This window comes from Channa argus, chromosome 5, assembly GCF_033026475.1.
Source record: "Channa argus isolate prfri chromosome 5, Channa argus male v1.0, whole genome shotgun sequence".
NCBI lineage: Eukaryota > Metazoa > Chordata > Actinopteri > Anabantiformes > Channidae > Channa > Channa argus.
The window spans coordinates 29117767-29134904 of NC_090201.1; the positions used below are offsets into that span (position 1 = coordinate 29117767).

A 17138-nucleotide genomic window follows, 5' to 3' on the forward strand; every position below is an offset into this window, starting at 1 on the left:
TGATTGTGTCAAAGAACAAAATGTAATTATGTCAACATGTGTTTTACAGTACATTCATAATTTTGCATACCTTTTGTGTGTGTGTCTAAATGTAAATGTCTGTGCATTGTCTCTTGCTCCTAGCAGCAAGGCATCCACCCAATCCTTTTAGTTCCACCCTAATCACTTGGTTTCTCGACAACAGACACACTGGTCAAGACGAATCACCACATCTCCCTCAGGAAAAGCCTTCCTGCTGTAATCCGCCAGCACAATAGAGAACTTCACACTTTGAGAACATCATGAGCTCAGATTAGCCTGAGCATCAGGGCCACAGAGAGGGAAGCTCGCACTCGCTGAGAGCAAAGTTAGTTTCAGCTTCTAATGTTTTGAATGAGGGGGCCAAAACATTAGAACCACTTCGTCTTGTAATGCATTCCATTACGACTCCACTCCATTACAGAGGGACGTTTAAAAATGTGTGTGTGTTAACTGTCTTCACACAACAGGCAGAGCAGCTTTTGTTGATTCGATATCCACAATCAAACCCTTGCAGATGATCCAAAATCCAGCAGCTCGCCTCATTTTTAATCAGCCAAAAAAGCATAGAAGACACCAAGCAAAACTGTTTAGCGCAATGATCCCACTATGGTGGAACGAGCTACCAAATGCTGCACGCTCAGCTGATTCTCTCCCAATATTCAAAAAACTGCTGAAAACTGAACTCTTCCGCATCTTCCTATGCATTTAAATGCATTTAAAAATAATAAAAAAAATAAAAAATCCTTTCTGCTCTCTTGCACTTGTATCTCGTGAACTTTTCTGATAGGACTTTGCTTTGATGTTTTCACCTTGACTTAGATTCTTGCTGCCTTGTACCTCACTTGTAAGTCGCTTTGGATAAAAGCGTCTGCTAAATGACTAAACTTAAATGTAAATGATTCATATTAGATTTTGTTTCAGGTTTATCAAGCTAGAGTGTCACACTGACATATGAACAATGATCTTAAATGTTTAACTGCTTTTCTATTGCCCTTAAAGATACAATCTACAAAGTTCATCTGATTGTTTATTAAGTGAAATTATTTTGACAGAATCAGCAGCTTTCAAAGATTAAAGAGCATCAAACATGTCGTTAACATTTGAAATACAAATGCAGATATGATTTAAAAAGCTTCAGGTGTTTGAGCAGTGTGTGATATTTCAGCGGCCGATATGCTGAGCTTTTTAAAACACACATTAAATGTCAGGACACACTGTTCTGAAATAAAAGTGGAAATGTTCCTACAGGCAACCGTTTTATTTATCAGCCACGAGCTGTTTTCATAGAAATCATTTGTAAATGTAAAGTCTAAGGACCAACAGGAGCTAAGAACAATCGATTTTCCACTGTAAAAATTTTATTGACAATGTGTGGGAAAAGTTTGCTTTGTTTTGTCCAACTGACAGTCAGGAAAGTACTGAATGGAAAGTTTATTTGGTTTTGGATGGTTTAAACTCAGCATGGACCAAAGTCAGATCATTAAAGATGCAAAATAGCACAGAAACAAAGGCAGTCTCACTAACATATGCTGTTAGGGTGGAAATCTTCACTGAAACTGTGTCGACTGTCTGGTCCTTTTATTTTAACGCACTACACTGTGTGCTAAAGGATGTGAGGCTGTGTATCTTTGTCAATATTTGCATTTTGTTTCTATCATTTGTACACTGATAGCTGATACACTTGATTTTAATATCAATATTTTAAAAGTCTTTCTCTCTACAAAGAGCTTTACAAATAAAACCTAATACAAAGGAGGTGAAGTGTCTCCTGTATCACAAGCTGAATACAAAGTATTGACATTAAAAAATGCACAGAAAAACCCTGTAACACAGTACAAATATAACCTGATACTGTCTGGATATGATTGTTTGTAAGTTAGACAGTAAAGAAATAAAGTGACAAGAAAAAAAAGCTGTAGACTGGTGACTTGTACATGTACAACTTTAAGAAATGATGACCCTGCTGCTGCCGCAGAGTGTAAAACGACACCTGACTGCAGAGAGACCTCCCCCAGGACTGTGCAGGTTGTTTTAGTGAGGAGCTAATCTGACCCAACAATTGAACAATCACAAAACAAAGGAATGTAAAGTGTGTAAAGATGGAGTTCCTCCGTCTCAGAAGGCTGAGGAACAAAATGATCTGAGGTGATTCTCATATTCAGCAGTTTACTTCTCTTAACTCTGATTGTCCAGCTCCTGTTTGGCAAAAACAAAAAACATCCAGAAATTTAAACAGATCTAAAAAAATTTTTTTTTCCAGAACTGAATGATGAAAAATCAATAAAACAAGAAGTTTGAACTCACTGACACCATTAAGACTTACTTTGGAAGCGCTTCAACTAATTTTCTTCTGCAGTTTTAGTTGTTTATCTTGTATTTTTGGCATTTTGACAGATGATCATTAAACTCTAGGAGATGCTTTGTGTTTTATTTTTACTCATCAATGTATTTTATTCCAACTCCATCTCTAAGAAATATGTGTAGCTGAACTGCAAATGTAAATTTGTAGAGAGCATAATGGCAACTGTAAAGCAGTAATCTATAAAACACAAGATTAGTGGTTCGACTCCTGGCTACATGGGCAACACGTTGAACCCCAAGTTGCCCCTAGCTTGAGCTATTGACATGTAAATCACTTTGGATAAAAGCATCTTCTAAATGACAAACAGTAATAGTAATAATAAAGAAAGAATCACTGAACGCACTCCACGTCCTTTGGCGTATCATATCGATGTAGCCTCCACTGGCTTGTTACTATTGGACGCTCCAACAACAACTTTATGTATACAGAAGACTGTGTTAGGATTAGGAACAAAAACTTTATGCTAGCGTTGAGTTACAAGATAAATTACATAAGAACAAAACACTTCTAACAGCGACAGTGTCACATGTACGTCCTTACTATACTGTAGTTACCACATGTGCCCCGTTGTGTCTCGCACCTGTGCGAAAAGTGTTGTTGACACTATGAAACTTTTTTTCTGGGTTTCCTTGGTATCAAACTGAACTCACTCACCAACACAAACAGGTCTCTTATTTTCAGCATGCAATGCAGAAGAGACAGGACAAGGCGACACTTTTTGACGCCTCGGAAAGGAGAACGGGCTGCGTTTATGGGTGCAGGTCACGGCAGAAACTGAAACGCATCAGAGTTGTGAGTTTGTGGCAGAGAAGTGATAACCACTCGGTTACAGATGTGAATTGTATTTAGTTGCTCACATTGGTTTTGTTGTCACTTCAGTCCAGACGACAGACATGGTTGTGACAGTGTAAACAGCTTTGTGTGGTCAGTATGGACATAAGTTGACACACATAAGTTAACACAAGTGAAATAGTGCATTGGCTGTTTTTTAGGAGACATTTGAATATTCTGGAAACCAGCAGGAAAGATGTAGCTACAAACTGTTAATTGTTGTCCCACAGAGCAGATGTGTCTTTTGGACAGTGCTGTCAGTTCATGTCTTCCATGAGCAGGAAATTGAACACGATGCTCTGCAGTGTAAAAACTAACGGAGGCGATCTGTATACACATGCATTCATTATGGTTCACAGCCTTTTATGAAGTTAATAGCACAATTTCACTGCGTTCTCCTTCTCAGGACATTTAGGAAGATGCTCATTGTTGAGCAGTAATGGGAACAAGAAAAGACAAAGTCGCACAGCTCTGCAGTTGTGATGTAATCACTGTTATTTTATCATCCAGACAGAGTCAGAACTGCTGTGTGAAATTATAGAGCAGAGCACATGATGATGCTGCATGAACACCGATGTGGGGAATTACACAATACCGCTTCTTCCTTCCAACAAGGACAATGAACGGAGCAGAATACAACAGACACAGTGAGAGGAGAGCAGACTACATCCAATCCAATCCACTATTTATAAGGCACATTTAAAAAACAACCGGTTTGACCAAAGTGCTTTACATTGTACGGTTAAGGAAAACAGAGTGAAACAACTACAGCTTCTCTCTGTTTTCACCTTGGGACAGAACCGACTGCAACACAGTGAACGACAGTTTCCCAAAAGGCCATCAGCAAGTGTGATACGAATGAAACAAAAAATGTAATTAATGTACAGCAGTCAAAAAGAGGAGCAGAAGACCTGTGAATTAAATCACTGTGGGAGGTGGAATAGCCACATTTTTCCCTTTTATGACACAAAAGTTGATCTGATGAAGGAGGAGGGAGCAGAAAATAATATTAAAGTATAAGATAAGTTTTTTCCTTAGCACTTCACACACTGACCTCCATGTGTTCGTAGCATATGAGCCAGGAGCTCCATCTCGCCCACTGATGCTAAGAGGTCATGATGAGATGAGTGAGCTACACGAGTGAAACCAGCGCATTAAGCCGGTTTGTAGTGAACTTTGGTGCAGGGTTTGATGGCTGTGTGCTCTGTGGCTTCGATGGGAGTTAATACAGTGCTTTACACCCAACCCAGTGTTTTTAAAGTGTTTTTAATATGATATAAGCTTAATTCTCTGCCATGTCTAAGTGGCCACCACCCACAGTCAGGCTGCACTCTAATGTTCTGTTCCTGATATTATGACAGAACTAAAACACATCAGATCTGCCTCTGATTTTTACAATCTAGGACATTTCACTGTGTCTTTAAGGGTTTGACTTAAAGAACAGCACCATATGTTCTGAAGCCCAGCTCTACCTGTCTGAATTAAGATGGGATGCTGCGAGTAAACTAACTGTGTCTATGTATGCGTGCGTTGTGTTTCTGAGGGCTGCTGGTTCACTGAAACCCCCTCGTCTAATTAAGCCAGCATTTACTTCCAATCTGTCAACGATTTGTCAACATTTGATGTGGGTTAGGGTGATCTTTCTCTAACTGTAACGTTGGTGCTTTCCTTGCCAAAACCGAACCAGTCACAAGACTTGGGTCTTTGGTTTGACAGTCATATGCTTTGTAATCCCTACCCAACCACCTCCTGGCAGCTCCCTTTCCCTTAAAAAGTACCTTTTAATTCATTAAAAAATATATTGCATCAGAACATAATGAATAACTACAAAAATAAAACTCACATTAGCAGTTTAGTTGTATGGGAACATAATTGTTTTCAGACAAGGAGGCACCTGGTTGACCTCAGACTGTTCAAGTGTTGGGAATAAGATTGAAGTTTTTAGGTTTAGTTTTCTTAAAACAAATGTAGCCCCTATAAAGGCCATGTTACTAAATATAGTCCACTAACTCGTTTTAAATATATAAGCAGTCTTTTCTGTTGTGTTACATTTATGCAGGTCTATTGTGTTATGCTTTGGTTTTTAGAGATTATCTATTTTTATTAAAATGCCGATACCTGCATTACGTAGTTTGGTTGAAATGTACTGTGTCATGCTCTTGCGTTAAATACTTTAATGTTGTTGTCTTCGTTGTAAACAGTTTGGAATTTAAGATGTCGTCTCGATGTTCGAGGAATGTGATTGGCTGTGGGGCGGGAGCAAAGGAGAGCGCGAGGTAGTGGCGGACTGCTCTGGTGTAACTGGTTACGGACAATTACGTGACAACAAAGTTGGAAAAAGTGTGATTTGTATTGTGTTGCTAGTGATTGAGACTCCTGTTGTTGTACTCACTGCATAATGTTGGACAGTTTTATGTGTGTTGGCGGAGGAACCGTTGATGAAGCAGCCTGACGAGCTTGGGTTAGCGGGACATGCTAACTTGCTGCAGGTTACCAGGAGAAAGCCTCGTAGCTCCACTGCCAAGGAGGGAGAAAGGCAGACTTCGCCTCTTTGGATGGACTGATTTGTGCAGTGACATTTCTGCGGACTGTTAATGGCTCCGTTCTTCCACAGCGTGAAGGGGCCGCGGTCGGACAGTGACATTGACTGTTTACGTGTGAGTACTCCAGCTTTCGTTTGCACCAGTCCAAGTAAAAGGGCTGCGGCGTTTTTGGCCACTACGTTTTGTGCAGTCGTCCAGGCCGGAATATCTTTTGGTTGCCTGCTTGTGTGAGTGCGTGTGGTGGGTCAACGAAGTTGTTGAATTGAGGTTTAAAGGGGCTGTAAAGTTAGTTTTAGGTCATTGGGATCATTGGGATGCAGCAACTTTGGTTGCTAAATTACATATAAGGGTCAAGCAAAGCAAAGTGAGTGTTATTAAGATGTATTTATAATAATAAGTAATAAATAATTTCTCCTGTATGTCTCTCTGGGGGCCTCAATAAAAGTCCTCTGGGATGTTCCCTTTCTAACAGGCTGTTTATGCTGATGGCATATACAACAAAATATTCCTGCCAATCCTTCCAGTTATGAAAGACAATGTTTAACCGTGATAAATGGTAAATGGTCTACACTTTTCTAACTATTTGCACTCAAAGCACTTTACACTGCTTCTCATTCACCCATTCACACTCACACTCACACACACTCATACATCGATGGGGTAGCTGCTATGCAGCTGGCCAACACTCACCGAAAGCAGTTGAAGAGCAGAGAAGAGAAATGTGCACTTAAGTTTGTGTCCTGCAGGGTTGTGTGGGGGTGTGAATGGTTGTTGGTTTGTGTTTTGGAACGTAACCGCTGGGTTACAGTCAGAAAAGCCCGCTGCACTCATGATCTTAGCAAGCTGGAGAGGATGGGACAATGAAATGGTGCATTTAAGGATAGCTATGGACAAACCATTCCACCTTTAGTAAGCCAAGAAGGAAGGATGTAGAACAGGCAGTGAAATTTGGAATGAGCATTAAAAAGAAAGGCTCTCGGATCCCTTCACCTATCCACGAGATATTAAAAAGAATCAGATTGGGTCGTGTTCGTAACATCACTAGATATAGAAATATTTTTTGCCTGTCTTGTAGGCATGGCAGGCCACCATGCTTGTACCAATGTAGGGGAGACACTGAATAGGAGTATTTGTTGATTGTTTTTTTTTTTTATTAATTTAAAAAATATTTTTGATAATATAGTTTATAGTACTTTAAACAAACTGTCATTGACTGCTTGACGGATAAGACAGTGTTCATTTGTATAATCTCCACGCTACATTTCTAACGTGAACATTGAAGAATATTCTCCAAACTGGACCTTTTTTATAACTTACAGACTAATATTGTTAAAATCTATTCTTAAATCTATGTTAAATCTATTAAAAATATGCTCTTTTTTGCATCTCGTAAAATGTGAACACTTTTCTGATAGGACTTTGCTTTGCTGTTTTCTCATTGACTTAGATTATTGCTGCCTTGTACTTCTCTTGTAAATCGCTTTAGATTAAAGCGTCTGTTAAATGTAAAATTGTAACATCAACAGGTGATATGTTTGGTCACGTGTACAGACTGGGCCCAGGTGTTCAGCTGTCTAATGTCAGAGGTTGAACTAAAGGCACAAAAAGAGTTTGTACTTTCCATCAATTACTGGTCCTAACATTAAACATTTTTTATTATGAGACCTCTCAGAGGGTTGACATCCTTAATTTAAATGATCAGTGAGTTGCGTAAGCACAGCTAGATCCTATTCAAGTAATAATCCGTGAAATTAAATATGTCAAATGGGTTATTTTTCACAGAGGATGTCCAAGCTCCTGACTGTTTCTGGAAAGCGGAGGTGTTAGCAGTCCTTGTCTGTCTGTTAGCAGACAGTTTGGCAGCAGTTGACCCTCTGCATGACAGGTCTTTTTTATAAAAATTATCAATTTTTCCACTGTACTACATTTTCCCTTTTTTTCCTACTGAGCTTTTACTGTATAACCCCTATTAAAAAAATTGGAATGATGTGTAAAATATAAATGAGAACAGAACAGAGTTGCAAATCTTAACAACCCATATTTTATTGACTGTAGAACATAAACAACATATTAGATGTTGGAACTGAGACATTTTAACATTTCATGGAAAATATTAGCTCATTTTGAATTTGATGGCAAAAACACATATTAAAAAGGTGGAAGAGGGGCAACAAAAGACTGGAAAAGTAATTGCCATAAATCAAAAACAAATGGAGGAGCATTTGACAACTAATTAGGTTAATTGGCAACAGATCAGTAACATGACTGGGTATAAAAGGAGCATTTGAGAGAGGCAGAGCCTCTTGAATGTAAAGATTGGTAGAGGTTCACCAATCTGTGACTGCATCTAAAAATTCTGTAACAATTTCAGAAAAATGTTCTTCAATGTAAAATTGCAAAGACTTTAAATATTCCACTATCTGCACTATATAATATTAAAAGATTCAGAGAATCAGGAGGAATCTCTGTGTGCAAGGGACAAGGCTGAAGGTCAAAACCGGATGCTCGTGATCTTCAGGCAGTACTGCATTAAAAACAGGCATGATGCCATCCTGGAAATCACTGCATGGTCTCAGGAACACTTCCAGAAATCCTGTTCCACCTTGAGATGTGTTGTTGCCATCAACTTAAAAATGAACTATTATTTTCCATGAATTTGTAAAATGTCTGTTTCAACATCTGATATGTTTATGTTCTATTGTGAATAAAATATGTGTTGATGAAATTGCAAATCATTACATTCTGTTTATTGCATTGCATTCTGTTCTATTATTTATGTTTTACACATCTTTTCAACTTTTTTGGAATTGGTGTTGTATTACAGAGAGTCTTTAAGCCTTTTTCACATACGTTGTTCAACTCTGGGTTAACACTGTTTTGTTTACAGGATGTGAATGGTAGACAGTCAAAAAAGAATAAAAATCCATTGCAGTCACCTGATAGAAAGCCCATCGACATGCCCATTTGCTCATTTTATATTCTCCACCCAATTTAGGAGAGAGCCGTGTTATTATTCACACATAGGATCACTCGCATTAGACTTTGTACCACGGGGCTCACAGTAAAGTCTGGGTAACGCCAGACCCTCTGACTCTACAGCTGTGTCCTCATATGGGTAAAATCCAGAGAAGTTCAGGGTTTTGTGAAAATGGAGGGCTGTGAGGCCAGTGTGACCACAGAAGAGGGAGCGCATTTTTTAAACTGTGAGTGTTTGTCTCTGAATAGACAGGTAATTGAATGATTTCCCTGGAGGCAGAACCGACACCTCTGAGCCTCTCCTTTATGCATGGCTATTCACAATGACTCCTCACTGTTCTTGTTTCTTCCTGTCTTTGTGGGTCTGTCTCTGACAGCCGACTTCCAAAAAAAAATTCAGAGGAAAGTGCTCCCCTGTGTTTTATTATGTGATGTTTGACCCTAACAAGTTTTTTGACAGGTGCTGCAGAATATAACTGTCGACAGGCAAAATGGGTGAAAAGTTGCTCAAAGGACAGTGGTCTATTTTGCATTATGCCACAAGGAGCTACAGTCCCACTTAGAATCTGTACCATTGAATTACTGTATTAAGTAAGTACGTAGTAATATAAGTACTCACACATACAATCTCCAAATAAGGGTACCCCCCCCACCATTCCTCCTTTTCTCACTGAAACCTTTGATAGAATAAATATTATACCTCAGTGTACAGCGAAAGCTAATTTGCTTTTTGATACAATTTTTTTTTCTCTTTTGTCAGTAAGAATATTTGACACAAACTCTGGGTTTTAGTGAGAATGCTTTATTTATTGTTTTCTGTGTACAAAGAAAGTAAGAATACTGATTATCACCCTGCCACACAGGGTGAGGGTGGGACTACACACATGCTGCAGAGCCACTGATTGTGTCATGGCATTAAAGGAAATCTGAACTTTTTGTCTCTGTCTCTGTAGGGAGTTTTCCCAGTCAGCTACGTCCACTTGAAGAAAGCAATCGTCGTCAACCGAGGGTAAGTTTACCAGCCTCAAAGACCACCTCACACACCTCTGAAGAAGCTACACTATTGTCAGCACATGGAGTAAAGGCACACAGTAATAAAATGTATGTAGTAACTTTCAAAGTATTTTTACTTGTGCACTGACTGATTAGTAAACCTCCTTGCAGTTTGGAGCATTTTAACTACACAATGGATGACGCTGAGCAAGTTGAGCAAGGCTGTTAAGTTTACAATACTACAGTCTTAACACAGCAACACTTAGTTTTTTTTTTACTAGTTTTAAAATCGGGGTGGAGTGACCTGACCATAGGTGATCAGCCACAAATTCACCTGTTTTACATAATTGTGTATTTAATTTTAATTAAATGTGAAGAGAGAGAGTTTGACTTTAGAGAATGAGATAAAGAAAAACATGTTGATAAAATTGAAGACCAAATGCAAAGCACTGCACACAGCACCATTATACTGCTGCTGTTAGGTGTTTAAGGTTATGGCTTTTGTGGATAGCACATCATATATAGAGGAGCTCGGAGTAGAGTCGCTAAGTGTGCAACCACCAAACACAAACAAAATGGTTGAATTTGTTGCCTTGTGGCGTTTTCAAATGGTTCAGTAGATAGAGTTAGTCAGGCCTCGGCAGCCATCAAACGCAGCATCTGTTTGGTCATTTTCCTCCTGTCCACTCTCACTGATGTCGTAAGCTGTGACTCAAAGTTCTCTGTGCAGTAAAAGCAGTTTTCTTGTAACAGCAGTTGGCTATTGTACAATATGTCAACCTCCTTTAGTCACTGCACCATTTATTTGATGAGCTGTAACTCTACAGCCCAAGTTTTTCTCGTCTATCTGTGATGATGCCACTGTTGAGTGTACTTGATTTTGCACAGTGCTGGAGGGCTTTTATTCTTCTTTTAGCTTAACCCATTTATGGGATAATTTGATGAAATCCTGTTTTCTGTTTGGATCAGTTGTTTCGAGACCCATTCTCTCTAAAAAGGAATGACCCTGCTTGTTTCTGACTCTATTCCAAGTTCAAGGGTACATATTTTAATACATTTGCATAATGATTGGAAAAGCTTTTTATTTATTTATTTATTTTTTACTTCAGATTAATCAGAGTTACATAGCGTGTCTTGATTTGCATAATAGTTTTTTAATTAAAGGCAGGGAGAGTAAATTAATTGGAATTAGTGAATCCTTTACTGTTTCAAGAAGATCTCCAGGGCAAAGAGAAGAAGTATTTACACCAGTCAACCAAAACATTAAAGCCACCTGCCCATTGTTGTCAAGGACTCCTCAAGACCTCTGAAGGTGTCTTCTGGTATCTGGCACCAAGAAATCAGCAGCAGATTATTTTGTGATGTGGGACCTCCATGGACCAAACTTCAGTAAACAATTCATGTTCATAAATACTGCAGGTGAAGGAGTGTACTCTGTTAGCAGCAGTGTTGAAGTAGGTGGTACATATCAAAGTAACATCCACATGGATGCCAGGATCTAAGGATTACCAGAAGAACACTGCCCAGAGTAGCTTGCCTACTTCTGGGCATCCACATGATGTTAAAGAATATGAGATTTATCAAACCAGGCTGGGCGATGACTCCATGCATGCGTGCCCATTGTTCACTTGCTGACTAATGTGCCCTACCCTTAAAACCTATTAAACATATTAATAACATCTTATTTACTTTACTTGGCTTTAATGTTGTGGCTGGAAGGTGTGTTTTATCCTTAAAGGAGGCTGGTGCACAATAACTTGTGTAATTTGGGACTGTTGGCCAACTAGGTATGAAAGGTGTGTGTGTGTGTGTGTGTGTGTGTATGTGCGTGTGCGTGCGTGCGTGCGTGTGTGTGTGTGTGCTGTACAAATGTTTGTAGCAGTGTGTCTAAGATAAAAAAGAGCATTGGCGTGCTGAGGTATGAGAGGTCACATTCATTTAGAGCCTTTGTGGGGAGTCGTGCCTAAAATTATTAAAACACAGCGTGTGTTAGCAAATTCCACTGTCACACTAACACTAGTCTCACTACTCCAATTTCCAGTTGGAGTAGCAAAATAAGTGCTGTGTGGTGGTTTTTAATGATCATAGACAGAGTTCCACAGCTTACTGTATCATGATAAATATCATGGGTCATGTTCACAATTTGCACTTTCATGGATGACCAAGCGGAACAAGTGGAGCCATATGATCCCACATTTTCAGTATTTTGTTTTTTTACTTTACTTTTTACTTACTGCATACTGCAGTCTTTACACAGAACATACTGAAGTCCCTCCCCTTAGTCTTACTACTGTGAATAGCAATTGACTTTAAATGTTTTGGCCACCAGCCAAACATACTCTCCATCAGCATTTTCATTGGCCACAGTTTGGTTTGGTTACTCTCCTTCACGTGTTCTTCACCGTCCATCCTACAGTCCAGTACAATATAATAGGGGGTTAGGATGGGTGGGGGGCGTAAGGCAGTCATCGGTCCCGGCTATATGTTGAAGTGTCTCTATGCAAGACACTGAACCACTAACCCTTCCCCAGCTGTCCCTCCCCGGTAGAAATTGGGCAGGGTTGCATTAGGAAGGGCACCTAGCGTAAAAACTGTGCCAAATCAACATGCGAACAGTGATCCGCTGTAGCGACCCTGAAGTCACGGGATAAGCCGAAAGGACAAAAAAAAAAAAAAAAGGATGGGTGGGGGGCACTGTCCCTGGACTGCTTGGAGACCCTCACACAGGTGTCCCTGAGCACACCTCACCTGTCAAACGCAGTGTTTCTTCAACGTAAACCCCACGAACAAAGGGAAATGATCAGTTAAAACAAGAAGAGAGGAAATGTGCACTCCAACTACCAGTAAATGTCAGTAAACCAGCTATTTGATTAGCTTGCCCAAGCCCATTAAAGTCATGTCCATATATTGTATATTATGAGGATATGAGGCACTTCAAACCTATTGAAAAGGTGTTAAAACCATTAGCTCTATCCACACTCCCCTTTTTCCTCTGGCTGCTGCTCTTAAATCCAGTGAGGCTTTTCATTCCACTCTAAACTGCTCTGGTGTCTTTCTGTTGGAGCCTCTGTTCAGACTTCCTCCTGCAAACCTCCTTCCTTTCTTTGATCTTTACCAACAGTCTCTGGACCTCCATCACTGCTTCCCTGTCACCTGACCTGAACGCTGCCTTCTTGTCATTGTCTTTGGTGACCCATGGCTTGTTATTTGGGAAGCAGTGGACAGTTTTTGTTGGTGTACAGATGTCAACACAGGAGTGGATGTAATCTGTAATACAGCCTATCAGTCCATCAATGTCCTCACCGTGTTTCACACAGAGTGTTTTCCAATCTGTGTCCTCAAAACATCCCTGCAGGGCATTTGTGTCCCCCTCAGTTCCATCTTTTTACTGTTTTGGTGGTGGGAGGCTTCCTTTGAACCAGGATCTTGTACACAGGCAGGAGGTGGATCGGGTTGTGGTCAGACCTGCCCAGGGGCGGAAGGGCAGAAGAGCTGTAGGCCTCTTTAACATTTGAGTACATGTAGTCCAGTGTCTTCTCCCTCTGGTGTGACAATCCATTTACTGTGTTAAGGTGGGGAGGGTCTTGGAGACGGTTGCATGCTTAAAGTCACCAGAGATCATAAAAAGCCCATCAGGATGGCAGGTCTGGAGTCTCGCTACAACCGAGTGTATGACCTAACATGCGCGAATAGGTATAGGAAAGTAATATAGACGGCGATCAACTGTTGTCACCCAGCGCCAACAGTTTGATGTCTGGGCAACAGACTCTTTCTTTCACAGTAACATGACCAGTATGACACCACCTGTTGCTGATGTACATGACCAGGCCCCTTCCTTTCATCTTTCCGCTTTCCTCTCTCCTCCGATCCGGCCGCACTGTGCTAAAGCCGTCAATACTGATGCATGTGTCAGACACGCAGTCCTGCAGCCATGTCTCTCGGAAACACACTTGAGAGATATTTTCCTTCCTCACCAGTGCAGTCAAGTGGTCCACCTTGTTCTCTAGAGACCTCACATTGCCCATAATAAGAGATGGGAGATGCAGCTTGATTCTTCCACTTCATCGCTCTCCTGTTTTCCTTTCCACCCCTCCCCTTTTTACCAGCTCTACAACCTCCCGCTGTTTTCCTCCTTATTTCTACCGGTATGTTTAAAGTCCGAACGAAACTTAAATGCACGGTGCCAGTCTGCTGCAGCCCGATCAGCTGGTCCTGACTGTAAACAAAGGAGCGGCTCCAGTTCCATACAACTTTTGCGTGCTGGTCACAGCTTCAAGCAGAAAAAGTCCCACGATGATAAAAACAATGATTAAAAACTCCCTCCAACCGCATGATCAGAGAGGATAAGCTTTACACAAAAAACTGCGCGTGGGCATTAGTTGGGATGTTGGGGTGACCGTGCTTTCTTTGTAGTAGTACCTACTCTCTGGAACAATCTTCCACTACAAATCCGTCTGGCCCCAGATTTAATGTCTTTTAAATCAGAACTCAAAACAAATCTTTTTAAGCATGTTTCATTTAATGGAGCAGTAAGACACCATATTTATTAATTTATTCATTCATCTGTTTATATTTTTCTATTTATTAATTGGTTTGTGTTTTCTTATCTGTCTTACAGTATTTTAATGGTATATTTTGTGTTTAGACTGGGTAGCTCAAATATTGTAACGATGTATTAGTTTTAAATTGGTTGTTAGATTTTTATTTCATTTTAATACTATAAGCATTTATCTGTGGTAATGAGACCTTTTTTTGCTTTCTGATTCAGTATGTTTGATGCCCCTGAAAATAAAAGCAACAAAGACAAACTGTTATTCCACTATCTACAATCCAGTTTTTTGGATTTATTCTTGGCGAAAAAGTATTACTGGAACAGAGGAAGATGGTAATATCCTTCCAGATCAAACAGAGGTAACGCTGTGGGAGGTTTTGGCGACAGCAGACAGTGAAAGACAAGCTCACAGAGTTACTGCGAAGTGAAGAATTATTTTGTGAAATGGGAGCAAATATTATTAACACTAAACAAAAAAACGTTTTATAAGAGTACAAAAGGATTTTCCAGTTTAACAAATGCCTTTAAAACCTAAAAAGTAAAATTTGTTTTCTAAACCGGGTTTCCAGTATTCTGTTTGAATATGTGGCACAGGTCTGGTTTAACTGATGTCATTATGAGAATTTGGATGTGATCAGAAGCAGAGGTAGTTGGTTGATTAGCAGCAGAGCTCTAAAAATAAAGTACAGTGAGAATGACTTTAAAGATCCCCCCCACCACCACCACCACCACCACCATCACCACCACCATCTTTCCATACAAGACGTGGTGAGTGTGGAAGATCCACCTGTGGAAAATGTACATTTTACAGGAGAGAGCTGTAAGAGTTATCAGTAGATGTTCTTATGGAGAACCCTCAAACCGTCTTGTTCAGATATTGTATAAAGCAAGGGAATTGCTACCAAACACCATAAAAATATATTTCAGGAGAGAGAAGAGTTGTTACAATCTCAAAGGAGCCTTTATGTAAAAAAAAAAAAATTAGAGCTGGAACAGCTTAAAAACCAGATGTGTTTCAGTTAGAGGAGTGAACTTATGGAACCAACTTGAGGATGAAGTAAAAACATGCAAAACTGTTATTGGTTTACAGAATATGTTTAAAATTAATGTGTTGAACAAGTTCAAGAAATTAGTATGATATGACTTTGTATCTGGAGGTAACAAGTAGTTCAGTAAAAAGATGTCTTCTTCTTTTTGTTAGTTTTAATATTGCCTGAGAATTATTAGATATGTTTACGTATTGTATTTCTTATTTGGAAGGATTAGAACAGTAAATGTGTATGTTAATAAAAGGGGGCAGGGTTATAAATAAGCTTAAATTAGCTTCAGCCTGCTCCCTTTTGGTCTCATTGAGAAAATATTAAGTATCCTATAGAATAACACTGACTCTAAATTGTACAAAGATGCAACGATATGAATGAGGAATGTTCATTTAATTGTCAAGACTCGAAATAAATTCTTATGAAATGACTGAATGTAGTTCTGAGGATATGTTAAATCTGGAGTTAATTCAGGTATTACACATGTGTAAGGAAATTCTTATGTGGGGGACACAGACGTTGGGCCCATGAGCAGAATATGCAGCCCTTTCAAAAAGGAGGATGTGAGGAAGGCAGGAGGCAGGATGTTCAGTTCAGTTGAGTTAATATTCATTTGATTAAAGAAAGTGTTTTTCAGTTGTTCAAAGAGAAGTGGATTATTTGGAAAATCAATTCCTTTAGCATGGAACAATAAATTTTTAAAAAGCTTTTTGGAAGCATACGTTCGAGTATTTAGATAATGCTTTGTCTTTAAGAATAATAATTAGTGGGAGAGCTGTAAGCACAGCTCTCATTAGTGGGAGAGCTGTAAGCACAGCTCTCATTAGTGGGAGAGCTGTAAGCACAGCTCTCACACTATTGAGATCCTTTTCTTTATTATTATTATTATTATTATTATAGCTCGTTTTTCGGTCGCTATCTAGTCCTAGACGGTTTGTCGTAGAAACTTCGTTCCACTTCCTAAACGTAGGTCCCTTTTAGGACAGGGGTGGTATTACTTTTCTCATTAATAACTTTTATACTTTTTATTATATTTCACTTTTTATGAATTTTTTTTCCCATAGAAAATGAATGGAAGGCACTTAAAATTTCCCTTCAACTTGCCTCTTTTTAACTGCTTCTTGTAGCTTCATAGTTTTACGTAGAAACTTCATTTAAAGTTTATACAGGTCTAGTCCCTTTCAACTTTTTCTGTGTTGATCAGCTTCTTTGTATCTTTTATACTTTTTGAATAATCGCAGTTTTAGTTTTAGGCAACTTTTGGAGCTTTTTCAACTTTTCCATTAGTGTGTATTGCGGAATGTTGGAGCAGCTAGAGTGGGTGACATCACACGCACTCTAACTTTTCAGCTTCCACTTTTAGCAACTTTTTTCCTTCTTTTCCTTCTTTCCTTCAGTCAACTTTAATCTTACATAAACAAACTATACATCAGAATGTAGGTATTTTTGTGTTCTTTCAGTAAATGTAACTCTCATAGTCACAGGACTGACGGTTCTTTCTCCAAGTGTCCAGAAGCAGAGAGAGTGCCGTCAAAACTCCCATTGGAGCCCATTATAACAGAGGTTCTTAAATTCTAATCAAATCACAAACGGGGGGCTGTTTTAAAATCGCCACCACGCCTTCATTTTATGGAGTATCTTCAAATAAAGTACATCAGTGTGTTCATTGAAGCCTTTTGTCACTCACAGTTTTTGAATTGTTTCGATAGGACTAATACTTTTTCATATTTTGAGCATTTTGCGAGGCATAGTCTCAGTACTTTTCCAGCCTGCCTTTGCATTTGGCTCACATGACTCAGCAGGCGGGCAGCGGGCAGCAG

General features: G+C 39.5%; 1 protein-coding gene across 12 annotated transcripts in view; it reads left to right on the forward strand.

The window, feature by feature from the left end:
• LOC137127293 (dedicator of cytokinesis protein 3-like) overlaps window positions 1-17138 on the forward strand; it is a 164797-nt gene that overhangs the window by 67566 nt on the left and 80093 nt on the right. For all 12 annotated transcript variants that reach the window (XR_010914405.1, XR_010914402.1, XR_010914403.1 and 9 more), the window contains exon 4: window positions 9687-9742. Coding sequence is in view for 8 of the 12 variants with exons in the window: in XM_067504094.1 (XP_067360195.1) it covers window positions 9687-9742 (56 nt within the window). In the remaining 4 variants the exon portion in view is untranslated. The remainder of the gene's footprint in view (window positions 1-9686; window positions 9743-17138) is intronic.